The sequence below is a fragment of the Gigantopelta aegis genome, chromosome 6, assembly GCF_016097555.1.
Source record: "Gigantopelta aegis isolate Gae_Host chromosome 6, Gae_host_genome, whole genome shotgun sequence".
Taxonomy (NCBI): domain Eukaryota; kingdom Metazoa; phylum Mollusca; class Gastropoda; order Neomphalida; family Peltospiridae; genus Gigantopelta; species Gigantopelta aegis.
Window position 1 is genome coordinate 8562045 of NC_054704.1, and position 24336 is coordinate 8586380.

Genomic DNA, 24336 nt, shown 5'->3' on the forward strand with positions numbered 1-24336 from the left:
AATACACAACTGCATACTGTTTCAGCTACATCTCAGTTTGTTACCGTATTTGTTGCTGTTATATTTAAGCCATTTAATACCACCGTGTCTCAGTCTGTTATTACCACGTGTTAGACTACTGCTACCACGCAGTATTTCAGTGTTGCCATGTGCAATTTAAATCTTGCCATGTCTCAGTCTATCGTTATCATGTTTTAAAGTATTACTATCAAATAGTATCTCAGTGCTACCAAAAAAAAGAAAGAAATGTTTTATTTAACGACACACTCAAAACATTTTATTTACGGTTATATGGCGTCAGACATATGGTTACGGACCACACAGATTTGGAGAGGAAACCCGCTGTCGCCACTACATGGGCTACTCTTTCCGATTAGCAGCAAGGGATCTTTTATTTGCACTACCCACAGGCAGGATAGCACAAACCATGGCCTTTGTTGAACCAGTTATGGATCACTGGTCGGTGCAAGTAGTTTACACCTACCCATTGAGCCTTGCGGAGCACTCACTCAGGGTTTGGAGTCGGTATCTGGATTAAAAATCCCATGCCTCGACTGGGATCCGAACCCAGTACCTACAAGCCTGTAGACCGATGGCCTAACCATGACGCCACCGAGGCCTGTCTCAGTGCTACCATGTCAATGACGAAGCAATCACACATCTTTTTTGCCCACCACCTTTTATATTTACCAGTCACCACATTACACTGTAAAAGACAGTGTAGGTGCCTTCTCCCAATATAAAATCCTGGCTACGACATGTATTATGTCAGTTACATTTTGCTTTGTCTTAGTCCATTACCGTTCTTTCAGATCGCTTTTACCTTCCTCTGATTATTGCAAGTTTCCTATTCTCCCTATAAAGATACCTCAGGTACCATTTATGCGAGTTTCCTTATTCTGTTTCACTTACATAGTAATTAACAATACCTGTACGTTATTAAATATTACAATTACCTAATCGATAGATGGTGACCGGAAGTCCCCTCTGGCCTGCCCTCTGCACCAGCTGCTCAGCAACCCATTTTGATTGAGAGTAGCCATCTTGAAGTTTGTCATGGTAACTAGAGATATCGTCATCTTCTGAACACTGTTTCATCCCGTTAGGAAACACGGCGTCAGTACTGAGAACAAACAAACAAAATATATATTTGAATAAAACAGGTGAAGCCACAAATAAGGAAACATGTCGCTGGAGATGTCCATTTAATAAACAAACCTTTTTCATTTTTGTGAAAGTATTCAATTAAAAGCACGTCGTTTTGTGCACATAATACAGCTGTTTTGAATATTTTCCGAATACACAGGATAATAGACTACTTTTAAAAAAGATTTACCTGCTACAGCCACATGGACTGCTCTAACAAATAGCAGCATGGGGTCTTTTGTATTTACCTTCCCAAAAGAAGGAAGGAAGGAAATGTTTTATTTAACGACGCACTCAACACATTTTATTTACTGTTATATGGCGTCGGACATATGGTTAAGGACCACACATATATTGAGAGAGGAAACCCGCTGTCGCCACTTCATGCGCTACTCTTTTTGATTAGCAGCAAGGGTTCTTTTATATGCACCATCCCACAGACAGGGTAATACATACCACGGCCTTTGATATACCAGTCGTGGTGCACTGGCTGCTTCCCCAAAGAGACGAACATACATGTAATTATTTAGACTTTGAAGTAAACATCTCGTAAGCAATAAGCCAGGAGGAAAAAAGGATTTGGACATGCTTTTAAAATGTGACATATTTTAATCCAGTCTGCATTAATGTCACTATGTAGTTAAATCAGATATTTGGTTAAATACTTACCTAATATAATGAATAGGCTTCACTTTACCCGTTGAAGCAAAGAGCACAATGTTTCCAGTACCAAGAACATTTGGTCCATGAAGTGCCTGCAATGAAAGGAAAACATGTTCAACAACACCTCGGGACTTGGTAAATATGGTATATTGTACAGTCTAAGTTCCTGCAGTAAGAGTCTTTTACGTTCACTTCCCAACATAGCAACCTTAGACTAAGTGTACTTCTTGGAATGTTTGTGGTGATGATATTGTAGACACGATAATGAGGTCTTGCATGTCAGACAATTTACGAAACTATCAAAGACCCCTTCCCACAAATGTATCCTTCTGTGAGCCTATAATAATAATGCAAAACGTGATGTGCGTGAGGTTAAAATAATAACATACTGTAGGGTGCGAGGTCATGGGGCGTAAGAGGATAACTCACGCTGTAGTGATATGTGTGGTGGGGCTGTGATAACTCACGCTGTAGGAATATGTGAGGTCATGGGTCTGTGATAACTCACGCTGTAAATGCGAATGCTGTAAGAGGATAACTCACGCTGTAGGAATATGTGTGGTTATGGGGCTGTAAGAGGATAACTCACGCTGTAGGAATATGTGTGGTTATGGGGCTGTAAGAGGATAACTCACGCTGTAGGGATATGCGAGGTCATGGGGCTGTAAGAGGATAACTCACGATGTAGGGATATGTGTGGTTATGGGGCTGTAAGAGGATAACTCACGCTGTAGGGATATGCGAGGTCATGGGTCTGTAAGAGGACAACTCACGCTGTAGGGATATGCGAGGTCATGGGTCTGTAAGAGGATAACTCACGCTGTAGGGGTAGGCGAGGTCATGGGGCTGTTTACATGGGGCTGTAAGAGGATAACTCACGCTGTAGGAATAGTAAGAGGATAACTCACGCTGTAGGAATATGTGTGGTTATGGGGCTGTAAGAGGATAACTCACGCTGTAGGGATATGCGAGGTCATGGGGCTGTAAGAGGATAACTCACGCTGTAGGAATATGTGAGGTCATGGGGCTGTGGTTATGGGGCTGTAAGAGGATAACTCACGCTGTAGGAATATGTGAGGTCATGGGGCTGTAAGAGGATAACTCACGCTGTAGGAATATGTGAGGTCATGGGGCTGTAAGAGGATAACTCACGCTGTAGGAATATGTGAGGTCATGGGGCTGTAAGAGGATAACTCACGCTGTAGGGATATGTGTGGTTATGGGGCTGTAAGAGGATAACTCACGCTGTAGGAATATGTGAGGTCATGGGTCTGTAAGAGGATAACTCACTCTGTAGGAATATGTGTGGTTATGGGGCTGTAAGAGGATAACTCACGCTGTAGGGATATGTGTGGTTATGGGGCTGTAAGAGGATAACTCACGCTGTAGGAATATGTGAGGTCATGGGGCTGTAAGAGGATAACTCACGATGTAGGGATATGTGTGGTCACGCTGTAGGGATATGTGATGGTTGGTGACTGTAAGAGGATAACTCACGCTGTAGGGATATGCGAGGTCATGGGTCTGTAAGAGGATAACTCACGCTGTAGGGGTAGGCGAGGTCATGGGGCTGTAAGAGGATAACTCACGCTGTAGGAATATGTGTGGTTATGGGGCTGTAAGAGGATAACTCACGCTGTAGGGATATGTGAGGTCATGGGTCTGTAAGAGGATAACTCACGCATGGGGCTGTAAGAGGATAACTCACGCTGTAGGGATATGCGAGGTCATGGGGCTGTAAGAGGATAACTCACGCTGTAGGGGTAGGCGAGGTCATGGGGCTGTAAGAGGATAACTCACGATGTAGGGATATGCGAGGTCATGGGGCTGTAAGAGGATAACTCACGCTGTAGGGAATATATGCGTAAGAGGTCTGTAGGAATATGTGTGGTTATGGGGCTGTAAGAGGATAACTCACGCTGTAGGGATATGCGTGGTCATGGGGCTGTAAGAGGATAACTCACGCTGTAGGAATATGTGAGGTCATGGGGCATGGGGAGGTCATGGGGCTGTAAGAGGATAACTCACGCTGTAGGGATATGCGAGGTCATGGGGCTGTAAGAGGATAACTCACGCTGTAGGGATATGCGAGGTCATGGGGCTGTAAGAGGATAACTCACGCTGTAGGGATATGCGAGGTCATGGGGCTGTAAGAGGATAACTCACGCTGTAGGATATGCGAGGTCATGGGGCTGTAAGAGGATAACTCACGCTGTAGGGGTAGGCGAGGTCATGGGGCTGTAAGAGGATAACTCACGCTGTAGGAGTAGGCGAGGTCATGGGGCTGTAAGAGGATAATTCACGCTGTAGGGATATGCGAGGTCATGGGGCTGTAAGAGGATAACTCACGCTGTAGGGATAACTGCGAGGTCATGGGGCTGTAAGAGGATAACTCACGCTGTAGGGATATGCGAGGTTATGGGGCTGTAAGAGGATAAACGCTGTAGGGATATACATGGGGCTGTACTCAGGATATACGTGTGGTTATGGGGCTGTAAGAGGATAACTCACGCTGTGTAGGGGTATGGGCGAGGATAACTCACGATGTAGGGATATGCGAGGTCATGGGGCCGCTGCAGCAGCGTGAAGGCGATGTAAGAGGTCACGATGTAGGGATATGCGAGGTCATGGGGCTGTAAGAGGATAACTCACGCTGTAGGGGTGTAGTAAAATCCTCGTAAGGTCCCATGTTCATTGGGGCTGTAAAAGGATAACTCACGCTGTAGGGGTAGGCGAGATAACTCACGCTGTAGGGGTAGGCGAGATTGACCGCTGCAGCAGCGTGAATGATGAAGTCAATGTCAGTACAGAGGTAGGTGTAGTCATCCTCGTTCAGTCCCATGTTCATTAGTGCTATATTGCCTTCAGAAATAAAACAGAAGATTCAGATTATACCATACATAAACCAACTGGTTTACCGTTATCAGTCTCAGCATTTCATCAGTGAGCAAGTCAGAAGGCATTAAAGGGACAGACCCTAGTTTCAACTTGTGAACATTAACACTAAGTTTAATTATCGACAAACCTGTAACACATTTGGTTAAAGTTACAATTCAGTGAAACACGAGTCTGTGACTTTGAAATGGTGAAATACCCTCTGAAAATAGACTAAAACTGACTCCATAAATGTTACTTCTCAGACGCACGTGCGTTTTAAAAATATGACAAAGATATTTTGTGATGTTAAAGCACCAAGATGACCAAAACCACTTCGAATGTACGGAAATTGATAATCTAAACCATAAAATCTAAGTAAAGTATGATTTTAGTTATCAAAAACGGCTATAATAGTCAAAAATATGCTTTAGTGTTTAAAAACTAGGGTACGTCCCTTTAAAAGTATATTTTAATATCATATTGAAAACATCAGGGGAAGTTTAAAACTAGCTGAGAAAAGTAAATTGAGGATATTTTTGTGGTGCGCTCAAGTTACGTAATTTGACATGTTATTTAATATCGGTCTGAATGCTATTATTCGACATACTGTGGAGGACATAACAGAACTGATCTGCTAATGTCAAACTTGCTATGAATGGCAACTTTTATACAGCAACAATGTATCTAAAACTGCATAAAATGTATATTTACAACTATGATAGCCCTGTAGTTGCGTAACCTGTACTGTTATATTATAAATGAACTACCTTGTCATAGAAATTCAAAAACACTCTAAACAAGTAACCATCATCTATCACTGAAAAACCGTTAAAATTAAACAAACAATTTAAAGATTGTCATTATTGTTGCTTAGTATTCACAACACCCAATCATCTCAAAATGTGCCAGACTAAATGGATGAACTTACCTTTCAAGGCTGTGACTCGTTTCCCCAGCTCCTGCTCTAGTGTCTGTTGCTCGTCTGTTTGTTTGCCTGCCTGGTCGCAGGTTATACCAAACTGTCCGAGAGTCTTCTTCACTCGCTCCATCTCCGACGAGTGAGGCGTCTCTCTCACCAGACAGTACACCAGCAACTGTTGTGAATCAAACAGTCTATCTGTGTCAAATCACTAGGTACACAGGCATAATTCTTTATGATCAAGGACTTGAATGGGTGAAAAAGAAGACGACGAAGGCAAAGAAGATGATGATGATGATGATGATGATGATGATGAAGAAGAAGAAGAAGAAGAAGAAGCTGGAGAAGAATCAGGACGTGGAGAAAAAGACGACGACGACGATGAAGGCAAAAGATGATAGAAGAAGGAGTTAGAGGAAAATATGATGAAGAGGAAGTAGGATGATCAGAAAGAGATGAAGAAAATAACTTTGCATGGTTAACTAAAACTTAATTTTATTATCATCCTGACAATGAATTTGTAATATTGATATTTGACCGCAGGATTGAGAAAAGGTGGAAAGCATATATGCATGTACCTTTGTATGCAGGAGCAATTCTTTGAGGAGGAATGCACCCAAGAAGCCCGTGGCTCCAGTGAGCAAGACGCGTCCTGTGTGGAAGTGATGTCCGTGATGAAATGTCCGCCAGAATGCTCGAAGCTGGATGTCCAAGCTATGGATATCAAAGTATTTTTGAGTAAGTTAAAGCTCGCATATTTTTCACATTTGAACAAAAAACCCTAAACGTGTTCTTATACAAAGACCTTAATTAAAATTCACTTTTCATAAATGATTGTGATACATACTTCTATTATACGTGTTTTAAAGGTTATTTTGACTACTAGAAACTGACTTATTGGAAACATGTAGGATTATTCAGTTGAGTGTAGATTATTGTTAGTAATATTAATTTAGTACATGTTTAGGAATAGTATAATGAAAGTTATCAGTAACGGTTTTAGAGTAAATTCCATCTGTTAGCTTTACTTACTTGACAACACCCTGGTCATGACTGTTCACTTCTGCCTGGAGATCTAATGATGGCTTTAAATCACTGAGAAAATAAGCAGTAATAAAAATGTACAATTTTACGATTCAGTCAGTGCTTAGACACATTAAAGAGACATTCCTGAGTTTGCTGCATTGTAAAATGTTTCCGACTAATAAAATATTTCTATGATTAAACTTACATATTAAATATAGTTTCTTGTTTGGAATATCAGTGACTGTATATTCAATGTTTCTGGTCATCTTAATATTTGTAAGAAGCCCAAACTGGATTTTGTCTTCAAATAATTTCGTACGTACGAAAAAATAATATTTTAGGAAATAAAATGAAATTTAACCTAGTACATATATAAGAACGATCAGAAACACGTTTAATATAGAGCCACTAATATTTTATGCAGAAAAATATATTTAATATGTAATTACAATCGTTAAAAAGTCTCTGTTAGTCGATAACATCTTAAAAATTGCAGCAAACTCAGGAATGTCCCTTTAATCCATAAAATTAATAGCGTAAATATTGTAAATTCCATAGCTGTATTACCCCACCAACCCCCTATCCTGGACACATTCGCCGGGAAACTCAGATAATATGCTCAAGACCGACTGGCTTGAACCTACAGCAGATGTAAGAAAGTGTGAAATGGCTGAGTGATTGATTTAGTATAAAACTGTACCAAGAAGCTTGTAGTCGACATACAATGAGACATACTGTGACGAAGTATATGAAATCGACCTGTGTCACGGTGATGGTCACGGTCCGTGTAGTGAGTCATTAACGATGATGATTTTTATAATGTCTACCGTATTAAGATTGAATCAAAGAATGAGGTCGGTCTTCAAAGTCCTTCATCAAATTTTAGATCCATCCGTACTGTACAGACCTCGGTAATTTGTGTAACCAATGCTGGAATGTCAAAGTGTCAAAATGTCGTGGTATGTGTTGTTCTGTCTGTGATATAAGGTGATATAAGGTTCCTGTCACATAGTTGTTTTTCTCACATTCCAGACCAAAAGTGACAATTGCAGTTTAAACCCAAACTACCTCTGATTAAATATATGCCAGGGTGTCGTTAATCAGTCATTGCTTTCTTTTTAATGTTTAATGTAAACATACCATAGCTTTTCACACGTTCTAAGACGATATAGATGTCCCGAACTCAGAAAATAATACATTGCCCATTTCACCCCAAGCCCCTGTTGGAAGGCGAATTAATATATTACTAACATCCGTTACTGGGATCTCCATACGTCTGTGGATGAGACTGTTTTGTGAATCGATGCAATACTGATTACAATTTCTAATGCAATTGTCCCATTAATGTTGGTCATATCATTAAAATGAGTGCCCATTTGAAGGATTCTTCATTCTGTTAATCTTATACTGTTCGTATATATGCATACGTATTGGTGAGTGTGTGTGCATTCATTAAGAGTTGTACCTTTGACACCCAGTAACAAATATCTTTCCTTTCTAGGGTGGCGCAAATATGTACGTATATATGTATTTACTGTTGAAAACACTATATAAACTCGCGGTGAAAAGTTCTTGTTCACCAAATGAATGTATAAAGAATTGCATTTACTTAAAATCTGGTCATAAAAAATATACCAGAAAATCATTGTATATTAACCATTCCCTTTGGTATTTCACAGGCGTTCTGGCAAGTGCACGTGCTATTCACGCTTTATGCGCACACCTTGGCTAATGCCCATTCCAGGTCACGTGAACTTGTTTGACGTCATTTTCTTATTATTGGACCGCAAATCGATTGTGTGGTTTCTGATAACAAAAAAAACTAACATGTTTTGTTGGTATCCTGAGTGTCGTCAACATAATGTCACGCCTCTCAGAAAATGAAAGTCTTCGAGCGATTTGTATACTTGAAGTTGGAATCGCACAAAACATTTTGCTAGACGTTGTGGTGTTCATCGGTGTTCTGATATTAACTTTTGAATTTTTATATTGATGTTGATCAACATTTCCTTTTTGCATTACATTAGCCCAGTAGCTGATGTATGTTTTGTGTTGGGTGTCGTTAAACATTCATTCATCATTCTGGCGTTCTAATGAACACCATACAGTGTGTCTGCGGAGATGTTATCAACAGTTAGGAGTGTAACCAGGTGAATGTTTTATGATTTTAAGCTATTGCACTGCACTGTACAAAATACACACATACACTGGGTTTTAATTAAGGGTCAATACTTTAGGGCAGTTAGTGTAGCTTGTTTCATGTTTAGAATACTGACCTTTGACACTGACCAGTACTCACCTACTGACTGATGTGTTAAAGCCAACAGGTGACTAATGACTTTTTGAAATTCACCTGACCAGAAAGGACATGCTTTTCATTATCTGAAATAGACGCCATCTTGAAATCTTTGAGGTTAGTTTTCTTTATCTTTTCTAATTTGCACTCTTTTTATTAACTTGCATCAAATTAAATGTAATTAATAAGCAATTATAATTGTATACACTAAAGTAATTAAATATAATTTATTTAGATTACATATTTTAGAATTATACATATACATTAATACTAGTGTTTAATCTATGAAGTAGTTATATTAATTTGGATTAAGATTTTATATAGGGGAATAAATGTAATAATTAGTTTATAATAAGGCGTGTAATAGCGTAATTGCGTTTATTTGATATAGATTATTATACTAGCTTAGCTTGTACTTAACAAATACAAGAGTACTGTGTTTTCTATATTTTAGTATATCAGATATGGACGGTGATTTATAAGTGTTTTATTTGTTTTATAGCTGCTGATATCTACATTCCCTATTGACGACCTATGTTCTGTCGCCCTATCGCCCACAGCGAAAGGTAGACTATTGATTATTGCTCATGGTACATTCTTGTTTAAGGCCCGTGCAGTATTCTTAATGCACGTGCAGTTCATGTACTTGTAAACAGAAGCTTAGTTTTAATTATATCATATTGTAAATATTTATATTGTATAGCTTAACCTTAAATTGTGCTGAACTTTATGAAAAGAGATGTGGACTGTAGATTATTTATTAATCCTTTATTAATAAATATTAGATAATATATAGTGTATTTATAGCATTAATGAGTAGCATTAATTAAATTCCTTGGTATGTATATTTGGATAAATACTATATTTTCTTTAAATATACCGCAGAGAGTTGTGTTGTTTTTATGCTTTTGTGTATGATGTTCTTATTTATGTATTTTAATATTCTTGTTATTATTTTTATAGGGTTTAAAACAACACCCTTCTTTCAAATAAAGAACCTTTTACACACTGCGTCCGTCTTTGTGTTGAAAGCCAGTGTTACAGGAGTACTAGAGATATTCTGTATTTTGGGAGCCTACGTGTGAAGTCCAGTTTGCAAAATGTCTATACCAAGCTAGTAACAGAATCATTTAGGAACAGCATGTATGATATCCCGAAACATCCCTAAATTAAGGCCAATTCATGGAAGAACTTCAATACCTTGCATGCAGATATTTGCATTAATACTGGAATGTCACCTTGGACTCTGTTTAGTACAAAACAATAATGTTAAATTTGATCTGATGTATCAACTGTGCAATCTTGCTTCAAACCCACAATATGTTCCTAATAAAAGTAAAACATATACCTTTCTTTGACACCTTCAGAGCTGTCTTGGGCGCCATTGCGACCATTTTGTATCTTTGTGGTCCCAAGTTTGGCATCAATTAGTTTGCCAAGGCTGAAGACTGTAGGGTACGTGAACAGATCGTGTATAAAGATCAGGATCTGGAAGTCCTCGCGTATTTTGTTCAGAAGTTGAACAGCAAATAAAGAATGTCTGAAATACAGTAGTATGCAAATGGCGTGTACATATACTAAATATGCCATGTAATATGTTTTGGCACAAAAATCAAGGATCTGTCAAGCTGATAAAACGTCCAGTTAAGCATTTGTCATTATGTAAGTAAAGTAACAATTAAAACATTTTACCTTTTATCTAAATTAAAGCATAAATATTCTTTCTTTGAATTATTTTACAGTGTGTGGAACTACGCATTATTTCTCTTGTGAATATTATATGGTTACAAATTCATGTATGAATTTGAATTGTTCAAACACTTGGGGTCCTCTTTAAAGCATTGCGAATTATAAAATTATGGCGCCAAAATCAGTGACCGGTTTTGTTTTATATGGTTATTGGCGATTATAAGTTCACAAAATAAGAAAACATTAAATTTTAGTGTTATATTTATTCATGCTGTGAAAAATATTAAATAATGGATGTTTGTCCAAGTAAAGGACAATTTAAATAACTCAAGCATACCCTCCAAGATCAAAAAAGCTTTCGTGAATATCAATCTCTTTAATCTGAAGAATGTCAGTCCAGACGCTGGCCAGTTTGATCTCAGTTTCTGTAGCTGGAGCGCCCTCTACACCAGTTACAGATTGTTGGTCAAAAGGAGGCAACGCCTTTTTGTCAAGTTTACCCGAAGCTGCTAAGACCGGTATTCTAAAAAAAAAACATTGATTAAATTATAGCGCTATGAATTTTTTTACCTACCGTAATATAATTAGTGAATGATTCAAATGGGTACGCTATGTAACACTCAGTTTTAAAAATACTTTATATTAGTCGAATATCGCACTAACAAAGTGATTAACAATTTTGCATAAGAAAGGTTAGAAATGTTTATCTATATGTCAAAGAGTGTTAGAGATTATTAATTTAATATAAGCATTTTCAAGATACACACGTCATGCTTTCAGAAAGATTTTACTCACGTTTTGAGGAAGACAAAGAATGATGGAATCATGTAGAATGGCAACCTTCTTTTCAGTGCTGCCCTCACGTCTTTCTTCGATGTGTCACCTAGCAGTTAATTCAACATGCTGTATAGTCACGATCGCATTTAGTAAAGCAAAGACATGTTGTATAGTCATGATCGCATTTAGTGAACAAAGACATGTTGTATAGTCATGATCGCATTTAGTAAAGCAAAGACATGTTGTATAGTTATGATCGCATTTAGTGAACAAAGACATGTTGTATAGTCATGATCGCATTTAGTGAACAAAGACATGTTGAATAGTCACGATCGCATTTAGTGAAGCAAAGACATGTTGTATAGTCATGATCGCATTTAGTAAAGCAAAGACATGTTGAATAGTCATGATCGCATTTAGTAAAGCAAAGACATGTTGTATAGTCATGATCGCATTTAGTGAACAAAGACATGTTGAATAGTCATGATCGCATTTAGTAAAGCAAAGACATGTTGTATAGTCATGATCGCATTTAGTAAAGCAAAGACATGTTGAATAGTCATGATCGCATTTAGTGAACAAAGACATGTTGTATAGTCAGGATGATCTTTAGTGAAAATCAATACATATTAATAGTCGAGATCAGATTTAGTGAAAATACAAACATTGATTTAAAGAAAATTATTTAAAAAAAATAATATGTACATAATTATACCAATTCGTAACTATAAAATCACTATTGTTAACACAATGGAAACACACACTAGTGGCATCAACAGAAATGACATCAAGAGGTGAGTGACCACCAGTGACACTCGACATTATGTTGGCGTATGTCGGTGTAGATGAACACAGTATTGATAAAGACAGTTTACTGATGATACACCATGTCAACTGATGTCAACATTATATCGAGTATGGGTTGTTGTGGTAATATTTTCTTTTTAAAGCATTGCATAGAACTGAGAACATCCAACAGCATATATCAACTTTTATTTTAAAAACTATGTACACACCTTCAGGAACAATATAAGCTACCAAGAACTTGTTTTCCCCTTCCTCTCCCAGCACCAAGACAACGCATGCGTGGACCATAGGCAAGGCCAACAGGTTCGACTCGACAGCCTACATCAAAGTTATTGACAAAATATTATACATAATGTTGTTGACAGATCACTGTGTTTTGTGGATCAAGAAAAGCTATTAGTAGAATCACATGACTAATTGGTTGATTTGATGATGATGATGATGATGATGATGATGATGATGATAACTAGTTTAACGTGCCCATATACCACTAGGGTTTCGAACACGCCCATCCCGAGTCCGACCTCCGATAAGATCGGTGGCCTGACTCGGGATGGAGGGGAGGGGGTGAAAATGGGCAGAATTTTGAAAACAGCAATTAGTAAAAAAGTTAATAGATTTAATAATATTTTTTTTAAAAAGAAGTAATTTCGACATAAAATTTTGAACGCAGATCTAAAAGTTTAAAGTCCGATCGATATGTCCACGCAAGTGGCCTCGTTAGGGTCGTTTGGGTGCACAGCTTAAAGGGACGAGATGGGTTGCATCCCGTCAAGAAAACCCCTAGATTGACAGTCGATAGACATTGAAGGTGTAGTGCTGTGCTGAAATACAGATCTTGAGAAGCCGGATCCGTCTGAACGAGAGAGAGTATCAGACTAGGGTATAGTCCAGTCGTCATGGGTTGGTAGGCTATAGTGGTGCGGACGGGCCCGACTCCGGAGGATACGAGATGGTATCACTATAAAGCAAGGTAAAGTCTAGAAAAAGAGTAGTAGGGGCCGACCCCGCTTCCTATTTCTTCTTAGAGTGGGGCGGTCAATCTTCCAGTGCTGCTAGGACAGGCTCGGACATGTAGAGAATAAGCGCGAACAACCGTGGCGTTCTGCAGAATGGCCGTCATACGAGTCACGAAAAAAACCCAAGTCAACAGTCAGACGGAGAAATGACGTGGAGGCAAGGAATCTCGCTAAAAAAGAATCCAACCTGGTGGTGCAGGCTGTCGAAACGACAAGCGTTCCAGCGTTCAATCAGTTCCAATGGCCGCATACATCCCAGTAGAAAACTTCATTTCGCTGACAAAAACAACGAAATGAAGGACCCCCAAGTCGAGCACACGAAAGCACGTGCAGTGTGCACAAGCGGAACAAACACGTCTTACCGCGTGGTGCTCCAGACTGGGAATGGTTGATTTGAGGTTAACTGATACTGAAATGTAGAGCATATTAACAGACTTAACTTTCAATCCACTAATTAATTATTAATATACATGTATATGGTATTTTGTTAAAGCATTTGATTTAGAATTAATCAAAGTAAAAATTAATTTGTGCCAGATATTATGTTAGCAACCTTAGTTGGAGTTATCTCCCTTGATGTATTGGGTGAAAGTAATCACCCTTGTTTTTCACTCTTCCTTCTCCTTTTGTATTTGTCAAGTAAAGTTGTGTTTTACTTTCTAAGTTTGTGTTTCTGATCAGTAACTATTAGGGTGGCAACTTTTCTCTTAACTGGCGTGGTGGCAGCAGGTATCGAAACCACGCGTCTGAACACAAGCAGACTTTCTCGTAAGCTGTCCTGTATAGTTTTACTATGTCACGTAGCTGATCGGTTCGACGTTTAGCTCGCCTGTAACACACATTCTTTGATCGTAGTTCTACAACACCAACACACCATGGCACAGACACACCGCGCTCCAAAACAATGGTCTCTAACAAAAGTAGAAACAGTAAATTCATTCGAAAACTGGCGTCAAAATATAGTGTACACGTTGTCACTTGATCCCAACTTCAGCCGTTTCCTGGCCGATGGATATACGTGGGATAAGAAGTCCCGTGCAGAACCCACAAGAGGTTTCGCTGACGATGGTGAACATATCCCAGCAAGACAACGTCTTACAGCTCAACAAAAAAGCAACTACTTAGACTTGATGTTGGGACAAATTGCAAATTATTGCCCCATCATATCTCGCAACACCATAATCAAAACATCCACATCTCTGCCTTGCATCTGGCAGTCAATACACCTACATTTTGGCTTCCAATCCACCGGGGGTCATTTTCTGGATTTTGATGAAATTCAACTACAGCCAGAGGAAAGACCGGAAGATCTCTTTCAGCGCCTAACTGCATTTGTAGAAGACAATCTACTCACACATGATAATGGCATCAGTCACCATGGTGACCAGGTTGCTGAAGATGAGGAAATGTCTCCATCTCTTGAGAACTTCATTGTTCTTCAGTGGCTGAGACTTATCAATAAAGACCTACCTAGACTTATCAAACAAAGGTATGGCACAGAACTTAGATCAAGAACTTTAGCATCAATCAAGCCAGAAATATCACAAGCTTTGCCGTCATTAATCGATGAATTACGCACATATGAAGATGCAAAGGTCATGCGTTCTTCAGCATGGCGGTCGCAACAAATACCCAGACACCAACAGGCTAAGCATTTTACCTCTCGGACGCCATCCAAAGTATGCCCCATATGCAAAGCAGCAGACCGTTCCTATGATCATTTCCTGAGCCGTTGCAAACACCTTCCTGAAAGTGATCGCAAATTCCTTCTAAAAGCTCGACAAATAATCAACATAGCTGACAACCAGGACTCTGCAGACACTGATGATGACGAACAAAACGAATCTCCATCTGAATCTCACCAGTCTTCTAGTGCTTCTACACTGAGAGTGCAGATCAGACAGTCACCCTACATAAATGTGTTTTACAAACATAACAATGTTCGAGTAACTCTTGACACTGGCGCCACTGGAAACATGGTCAGGTTATCAACTGCACAAGCATTGGGATTTCACATCAAGAAAACATCACAATCAGTTCATCAAGCAGATGGCTCATCTCCCTTGAATGTGATTGGAGAAACTACTGCCACTTTCTCTCGGGGAGATAAGGAATTCCATTTTGAAGGCTTGATCGTGGAACAACTAGACGTAGACATACTTGCTGGGACACCATTTATGGAAAGTAACGACATCGGCATTCGACCTGCAAGGCGTCAGATAAGTTTTAAAGATGGTACACTTGTTCACTATGGCTCTATATCTGAAACAAAGGATCAACACACCATTCGCCGAGCTTGTGTACTCAGAGCACTACCCACTACTACCACAGTGTGGCCCGGTGACTATGTTGAAATACCAGTGCCTGATGACTATGCACTTCAAGATGATTTGTATGCTCCAGAACCACGAACCGATAACATTCATGCTACACAAGCCAAAACATGGCCTCCACACAGTTTCCTTCAAAGTGTTTCGAGGAGAATTCGCATACCAAACACAACCGACAGTCCACAACTCCTGAGGAAAAATGAACATTTTTGCCAGATTCGACCAGTATTCATCCCAGTCATATGGCAAGTTCTCAGACCAAATTCAAATAGACCCTCACCGTATTCTCTCTCCAGAAATCAGAAAGGAATTCAGTGCTCTAGTTCAGGAATATGATGATGTATTTGACCCTTCCATAGAATGCTATAATCGTGCCAGTGGTCCATTCCAAGCAGTAGTTAACATGGGTCCAGTACAACCTCCTCAGAGGAAGGGAAGAGTACCCCAGTACTCCAGAAAGCAACTCGGAGAACTTCAACAGATGTTCGACGACCTCGAGGACAAGGGAGTTTTCAAACGTCCTGAAGATGCAGGTATCAAGGTTGAATACGTTAACCCTTCCTTCCTTGTCAGAAAGCCATCAGGCAGCCATCGCCTGGTCACATCATTCGGTGATGTTGGTTGTTAGACCAAACCTCAGCCATCCCTGTTACCCGATGTAGATTCAACATTGAGACAAATCGGTCAATGGAAATATATTATTACCACTGATCTGTCCAGCGCTTTCTACCAAATACCACTTGACAAGAATTCCATGAAGTATTGTGGTGTCGCTACTCCGTTTCGTGGTATCCGTGTATACACCCGATCGGCAATGGGTATGCCAGGTTCAGAAACTGCACTAGAGGAACTTATGTGTAGAGTTCTGGGAGATTTATTGACGGAAGGGGTTGTCACTAAACTCGCTGATGACTTGTATTGTGGCGGAAATACCCCTGAAGAATTAATCAACACTTGGCGTCGGTTGTTGACAGCCCTTCGACACAACAACTTAAGACTGTCAGCACACAAAACAATAATCACTCCACAATCAACCACAATCTTAGGATGAAATTGGCAACAAGGCTGTATTCAGGCTAGTCCTCACCGCATCGCTACTTTAGCGTCGTGTTCGCCTCCCAACACAGTCTATGGTTTGCGCTCATTCATTGGAGCATACAAAATTCTCACCCGCGTTATACCCAGGTGTTTGAAGATCCTTGCCCCTTTTGATGATATTGTCGCAGGTCGCCAGTCAAAAGATGAAATAGTTTGGAGCAATGACCTTCATGATGCCTTTTCTCATGCCCAGACAATGCTCTCGTCAAACAAAGCAATCGTTCTCCCAAACCCAAAAGACCAACTTTGGATTGTTACAGATGGAGCTGTTAAGGATCCAGGCATAGGAGCAACCTTGTACGTAACTCGCCACAATCAACCTCGCGTTGCAGGATTCTTCAGCGCAAAACTCAGACCACGTCAAGTCACATGGTTACCATGTGAAATTGAAGCGCTGTTGATTGCCGCTGCCACAAAGCACTTCAGTCCTTATATCATCCAGTCCAGTCTGAAACCTATCATCCTCACTGACAACAAACCTTGCGTCCTTGCTTTTCAGAAGTTATGCCGTGGCGAATTTTCAGCAAGTCCTCGGGTTTCAACTTTTCTATCTACAGTCAGCAGATTTCAAGCCTCTGTCCGTCATCTAGCTAGTAATGCAAATATCCCATCAGACTTTGCTAGCCGAAATGCTCCAGAGTGTCACAATGAATTGTGTCAAATATGTACTTTCATCCAAGAAACTGAAAATTCTGTGGTTCGACACATTCTCATAGATGACATACTATTAGGTAAGACTCGGATACCCTTCACCACAAGATCAACTTGGCACTCACTACAAGAAGAGTGCAAGGATTTACGGCGTACCCATTCTCACCTGATTCAAGGTACTCGCCCTTCGAAGAAGCTCACCAACATCAAAGGTGTTAAACGTTACATCAATACAGTAACCATTGCCAAAGATGGTCTCCTCGTCGTAAAGCAAACTGATCCACTATTCCCCACACGAGAATGTATTGTTGTTCCCCGACAAGTTCTAGAAGGTCTCCTCAATGCTTTACATATTCAGTTGAATCACCCATCAGCATTTCAACTAAAGAAGGTTGTTCAAAGATACTTCTTTGCGCTTGACATGGATCGTTCCATTGACTCTGTATCCAACAACTGCCATCAGTGTGCTGCTCTGCGCAAGACTCCATCTACCATTGTCGAACAAAGTTCAAGTAATCCACCTGAGACTGTAGGCAGTCTCTTTGCTGCGGATATCCTTAAACGAGAACGCCAAGTCATCATAGTTGTGAGGGAATGTGTTACAGCCTTTACAGTCGCCTGTCTGATTGATAATGAACGTAGTGATGTCATTCGACAGGCATTGATTCGTTTGTGCCCTCTTGACGGACCCCCAGCAGTCATCCGCACAGATCCTGCTCCAGGCTTTCTCGCGCTGGCAAATGACAGTTTCCTACACAAACACAGAATCACTCTTGAAATCGGTAGGGTAAAGAACATAAACAAAAACCCAGTTGCTGAAAGAGCAATACAAGAATTGGAAAATGAACTCCGTCATCAAGATCCTACTCGTGGTCACGTTACTCCTACCGAGTTAGCCATAGCAGTCGCTAGTCTCAATTCCCGCATTCGAAACCGTGGCGTATCATCTCGTGAAATGTGGACTCAGAGAGACCAGTTCACAAGCAGCCAATTACCCCTTTCTGACCAACAGCTTATTACAGACCAACACTCCGCCAGATTATCAAACCACCCACACAGTGAATTATCCAAAACTCCTAAAGGAATCCAATCAACCATGCCTTCAGTACACATTGGAGATTTAGTGTATCTGTATTGTGACAGAAATAAGACATGTGCACGTAATCGATATCTTGTTGTGAACATTGACGGGCCATGGTGCGACATCCGCAAATTTGTTGGATCACAACTTAGAAATAACTGTTATCGTGTTAAACGTTCTGAGTGTTACCTAGTACCAAACAAGACTTGTCAAATTCTACAGTGTACTTCCGGTGACACAGATAATGATGATAAAACACCCCCAGATCCTGACGTTGACACAAGTTATGATCTTCCTCCGATTCCAACTGAGATCGCCTCGCCTCTACCAGACATATCTTCACAATCACTGGACAACATCCTGGACACAACAACGGAGGACTCGCTACTCCCCTCCAGACCACGACGACGGATAAATCTACCAGGTCGATTTAAGGATTTTGTGTTGAACTAACATTCACTATGTTTTTGTTCTAACCATGACATAGAAATATACTGTGTCAGTGTCATGAATCTGCATTTAACTATCGTTTACCGTGTTTTATTCCAGACCCCAATGACAAGAACATCTACTGCGTCAATTTTGACGATTTTGTGTTTTGTTTTAATAGTAACCATACATTTATTATACTCACAGACAGTAAGTTCTAACCTTAACATTAACAGTACAAAAACAAAAAGAAGAAAAAAAGTGGTTACGCCAGATATTATGTTAGCAACCTTAGTTGGAGTTATCTCCCTTGATGTATTGGGTGAAAGTAATCGCCCTTGTTTTTCACTCTTCCTTCTCCTTTTGTATTTGTCAAGTAAAGTTGTGTTTACTTTCTAAGTTTGTGTTTCTGATCAGTAACTATTAGGGTGGCAACTTTTCTCTTAACTGGCGTTGTGCTTATGTATGTGGAATTACTAGAAAATTGGAAGGCAAACAGATCCAACAAACGACCCTAGAATGATGCGTATTAACCCACCAGATCCCATTTGAACGTGCCTTACATGCACACAACCAAACTAGCTGTTATTGCCATTGATTACTGTTCATGCTAAAGACTTCAATGGATACCAGTATCAAATACCATTTTGAAGACTGAAGAATATTATTTACCTTCAAACCATCTGATAAATTTAATTTTAAATTGGAATTATTCATCATATGCTTATCAGGTGTTTAATACGGGAGGTCTTATGAACCAAGACAAATTGCTCTTCTATGCTATATTCGAATGGGCCTGGTTTTATTATAACTATTACTATAATATGTAAAAAAAAAAAAAATGTTTTGTTTAACGACACCACTAGAGCACATTGATTTATTAATAATCGGCAATTGGATGTCAAACATTTGGCAATTTTGACAGTTTTAGAGAGGAAACCCGCTACATTTTTCCATTAGTAGCAAGGGATGTTTTATATGCACCATCCCATAGACAGGACAGCACATACCACAACCATTGATATACCAGTCGTGATGCACTGGCTGGAACGAGACATAAACCAATGGGCCCACCAACGGCGGTCGATTCCAAACCGACCGCGCATCAAGCGAACAAATACCTCACCTGTATTTCTATGGAATATCCTCTGATTTTGACCATGGAGTCGCACCGTCCACAGATCTCCAAAGAGCCGTCCGACAGCAAGTAGCCCCAGTCACCAGTCCTGTACAGACGATCACCACACGACTCTGGAACACTCTCTGGTCGGCGGATGAATCGAAGGGCCTGAATGTCGGGACGATTCACATATCCACGTGCCAAAGTAGGACCTCCAACAAATATCTGTAATAACTCATAGGTTACAGTCCCTAGTCATACGTGTATATTAGATTAGTATATATTTAGAAATTACAATAATCGAATTAATTTATCATTATAATGATGAGTTTGAATAGCATAAGATTGTGAGTCAAAACACCATCTTTCGACATCTCAGATGATCGATGCTTTAACATTGATTAATGTAAGTATACAATCACGACTTTCGTGTACATTGTTTTATTCAAAAGTTCTAAAAGTGTGGGTCTTCCTTATATCTAATTTAGTCGCAAATAAGCTAAATTATATTATTTAACGCAAGAGAAGAAATAACGTTTTTCGTCTGTAATCACTTTCGCTGTTTTCAAAAACATATATCTAAAGATTAGACAAAGACAGTTCAGCCAGTTTGTATGCCTATAAACCTTTTTTCAGGATTGGGAGTCAAATATAGTGTACAAACTTTATGTTTAAGCCTTAAATCGGGACAAGCTATTAGATGTTTTGGTTTTCCTGGTCAGTCAGTAGTACGGTTAGGATCGGATCAGTTACAAATTAATGTCTCACCTCCCCTGATACTCCCACTGGTTGACACTGGTGATCTTGATTCAGGATTACAACCTTGACGCCTGGCAGCAATGTACCTACTGGACAAAACTTCCGTGACATCAGCTTTCCCTGGAATGTAACAACACCACACTGTACACTAGTTTAAAAATCTGTCTCTTTTGGAAACTGATATCACCACAGAGATATAAAAACTGAACGACAAAACCATAAATCCATTCTAGTTTATATTTGCATAAGACCGCCCAGTTGGGCGTTTCTTCTAGGAATCATCGTCAGGTGCTTTTTCTATAGGAGGACTGCCATTCTACTTTAGAACACTGATGTACAAAATATTAATCATCGGCTATTGGATGTCAAACATTTAGTAATTTTGACATTTAGTCTTAGAGTAAACCTGCTACATTTTTCCATTAGTAGCAAGGGATCTTTTATATGCACCACCCCACAGACAGGATAGCACATACCTCGGCCCTTGATATACCAGTCGTGGTGCTCTGGCTTGAACGAGAAATAGCCTAATGGGCCTGCTGACGGAGATCGATCCTAGACCAACCGCGCATCAAGCGAACGCTTTACCTCTGGGCTATGTCCCACCCCCGTTTTAGATGAAGTGCAACTGTGGTGGCAATACTCAAGACGGATGCTACCGGTGGGGAACGGTATGCTTACCTTTAGGGAACATCTGATATCATCACTGTTTTTACAGTGATTCATGAGTGTATGTTATCACAGGTATATTTATTCCAATGATCGCTGTTCTGTGCCAGTTTTGATTTAGAAAACTCGTCTGGGAGTGGCGGTCCTCTTTGAGTGGTGCAGGAAGAACGTGTTGTCCAGTAAATGATCTTGGGAGTAGCTGTCCTATAGACGAAGAACTAGATAGAGATTCGTGGAATCAACCATTATTTTGCCAATGGTCCATTCGACTGCATTATACAGATATACGGTATTTACAACTAATCATGGATCGCAGTGTTGTCGTTCAGAATAAATAGACATTTCGATAGATGTGATGACATGCACGATAGAAGTCTTTAATTTTACGCGTTTTGAATGTATCAGGTTTTGTCAGCTCTGGTTGTTGTATTAATTGTTGTATTAATGATGGGCATAACATCATTAAGTTATACAGACCATGTTTTTCTTGTAATAGGTTGTTGGTTGTAATAATGATTGCCTCGACATGACGTCATTGGGTTATACAGACCGTGTGTTTCTTGTAATAGGTTGTTGGTTGTAATAATGATTGCCTCGACATGACGTCATGTTATATTGCCGTGTGTTTCTTGTAATAGGTTGTTGGGTGTAATAATGATTGCCTCGACATGACGTCATTGGGTTATACAGACCATGTGTTTCTTGTAATATTTTGTTGATTGTAATAATGATTGTCTGGGCATGACGTCATTGGTTAAACTGACCTTGTGTTTCTTGTAATAGGCGGTCAGGTCTTCACAGGCCGTGTCATGACACTCAGACACACTGTACAGGTTCACAAACTGTATCCATGGCAACTGCTTGATGCATCGCCCCAGAAGAACCGTGGTGACGACTTCCCCACAGAACCAAATTTGCCTAAAATACATTTATTATGGTATCTGGATGGCGTAATATATCAAACAGTTTGATAATTCAAATACGTGTACATCATGTTAAATCAATATGCAAAATATTTCATTTATAACTATACTGGGTACTTGCAATCAATCATATTAATTCAGTAGTTTTGGTATAAGTGCTTCTAGTGGTAGAGTGTTGGCCTCTTAACACTGTGGGTATCTGGTTCAAATCCCCTCATTGAAGTTTAATTTGTATGCTACAGCTTAAGCCGACGTAGGGACTGGGTGTGTTCTTAACACAAGAATACAATTATGAACAAGTCAGGACCAATAACAGTTAACCGTCTGTAGCCCACAGCTCTTGGACTTGGCTTCACTTGAAGGGGCAGTGCTAGACTTCCACGCGGAATATCTCTGGTTCAACACACACACACACACACACACACACACACACACACACACACACACACACACACACCAGTGGAAGTTGATTTATCTGTTACATTATCTGTTACGTTGTGAGTACTTTCATTCCGTCATATTCATGATATTATTAATACTTTGTTTCCTTATATATAAAGAAATTATATTTCTATTACTTGAGGCTTGCAAAAGCTTGAGGCAGGTCGATTTTCGGTGTGTTGAGAATAGTCTCCAGCAATGAGGGTGTATACAGAATGCGGCTGATTTTATGGTCCTCGATGAACTTGCACAACAATGGCGGATCATAGATGACTGTGTTTGGAATTATGTACATGGGAATACCTGCAAATATTACACATATTAAAACTTACTAATTGTGGTATTTTTTCTTGTTAAGAACAAAAACAGAAAAAAATCTTAATGTACTTTAGCAATCAAAGAAAGAAAGAAATGTTTTATTTAACGACGCACTCAACACATTTTATTTACGGTTATATGGCGTCAGACATATGGTTAAGGACCACACAGATTTGGAGAGGAAACCCGCTGTCGTCACATAGGCTACTCTTTTACGACAGGCAGCAAGGGATCTTTTATTTGCGCTTCCCACAGGCAGGATAGCACAAACCATGGCCTTTGTTGAACCAGTTATGGATCACTGGTCGGTGCAAGTGGTTTACACCTACCCATTGAGCCTTGCGGAGCACTCACTCAGGGTTTGGAGTCGGTATCTGAATTAAAAATCCCATACCTCGACTGGGATCCGAACCCAGTACCTACCAGCCTGTAGACCGATGGTCTGCCACGACGCCACCGAGGCCGGTCTTTAGCAATCAGTGCAAATGTCAGTAGTTATTGGACTTCAGTGGTTATAACAAACGTGCAACACAACGCTAGTAGTCAGAGTAAACAGGAGGGAAAACACTGTCTGTGTGCCTACATCCAACTAAAATTCAGGCATATCCATCCTAGGCAGGAATTCTGACAGACAATTTGTACATCTGAATATAATGGATGTTAGTGGTCACACGGGACCATACAGGCGCGTGTACAGAAATTTATGCAGGGGATCTAGACTGGTGAGCGAATTTTCTAGGAAGTCTAGGCATATTGAACAAAAAAGAAAATTTAATTGAGTAGAGGTGGGTGTTCGACCGCACCCCACCCCCCGCACTTGAGCCTGAACTTAATAATAAAAATAGTTTTCACCCTTGAGTAGTGGTCGCAGCATCTCCCAGACGAAGAAAATGTTGCAGGCCTCCCTATCGTCCTCCGTGTACGGGTACTGGGTGTGGCGCCAGTGATACGAAAACACCGCCCCTCGGTGCGGACACATGATTCCTGTAACCAGATAGGATTACACAACAAGATTATTAATTAACAAAAATATTACATATACTTTAGCATATATAATTAATTAACTTAGAGGTGTTTTCGTTGTAATGTACTTTAAACAAAGTGTTAAGAGACATATCATAAAAATTGTTCAAGTGCCCTCAAAATGTCCAAGTGCCCTTTTTGTTTGTAGAATTTTTTTTTTTTTAAGTAAACAATAATTATATTGTAGATAAATGAAATCAAGATTTTCGTGTACATGCGCAAGCTTGCAGATATGTGTCTGTGTTATTGAGTCTCAATGGGGCCCCATTGAGGTT

At 39.9% G+C, this 24336-nt stretch overlaps 1 protein-coding gene across 1 annotated transcript in view; it reads right to left on the minus strand.

Annotated features, from left to right (window-relative positions):
• The window catches only part of LOC121373894 (linear gramicidin synthase subunit D-like), a 41284-nt gene that overhangs the window by 14637 nt on the left and 2311 nt on the right, over positions 1–24336 (minus strand). The window contains exons 4-18 of the mRNA XM_041500691.1: positions 23891–24022; positions 22858–23023; positions 22121–22274; positions 20697–20807; positions 19935–20153; positions 12410–12518; positions 11412–11499; positions 10954–11139; positions 10276–10467; positions 6638–6700; positions 6184–6319; positions 5615–5780; positions 4556–4671; positions 1816–1901; positions 957–1123 (exon numbers count right to left, since the gene is read on the minus strand). Coding sequence (XP_041356625.1) covers positions 957–1123; positions 1816–1901; positions 4556–4671; positions 5615–5780; positions 6184–6319; positions 6638–6700; positions 10276–10467; positions 10954–11139; positions 11412–11499; positions 12410–12518; positions 19935–20153; positions 20697–20807; positions 22121–22274; positions 22858–23023; positions 23891–24022 — 2091 coding nt within the window. The remainder of the gene's footprint in view (positions 1–956; positions 1124–1815; positions 1902–4555; positions 4672–5614; positions 5781–6183; positions 6320–6637; positions 6701–10275; positions 10468–10953; positions 11140–11411; positions 11500–12409; positions 12519–19934; positions 20154–20696; positions 20808–22120; positions 22275–22857; positions 23024–23890; positions 24023–24336) is intronic.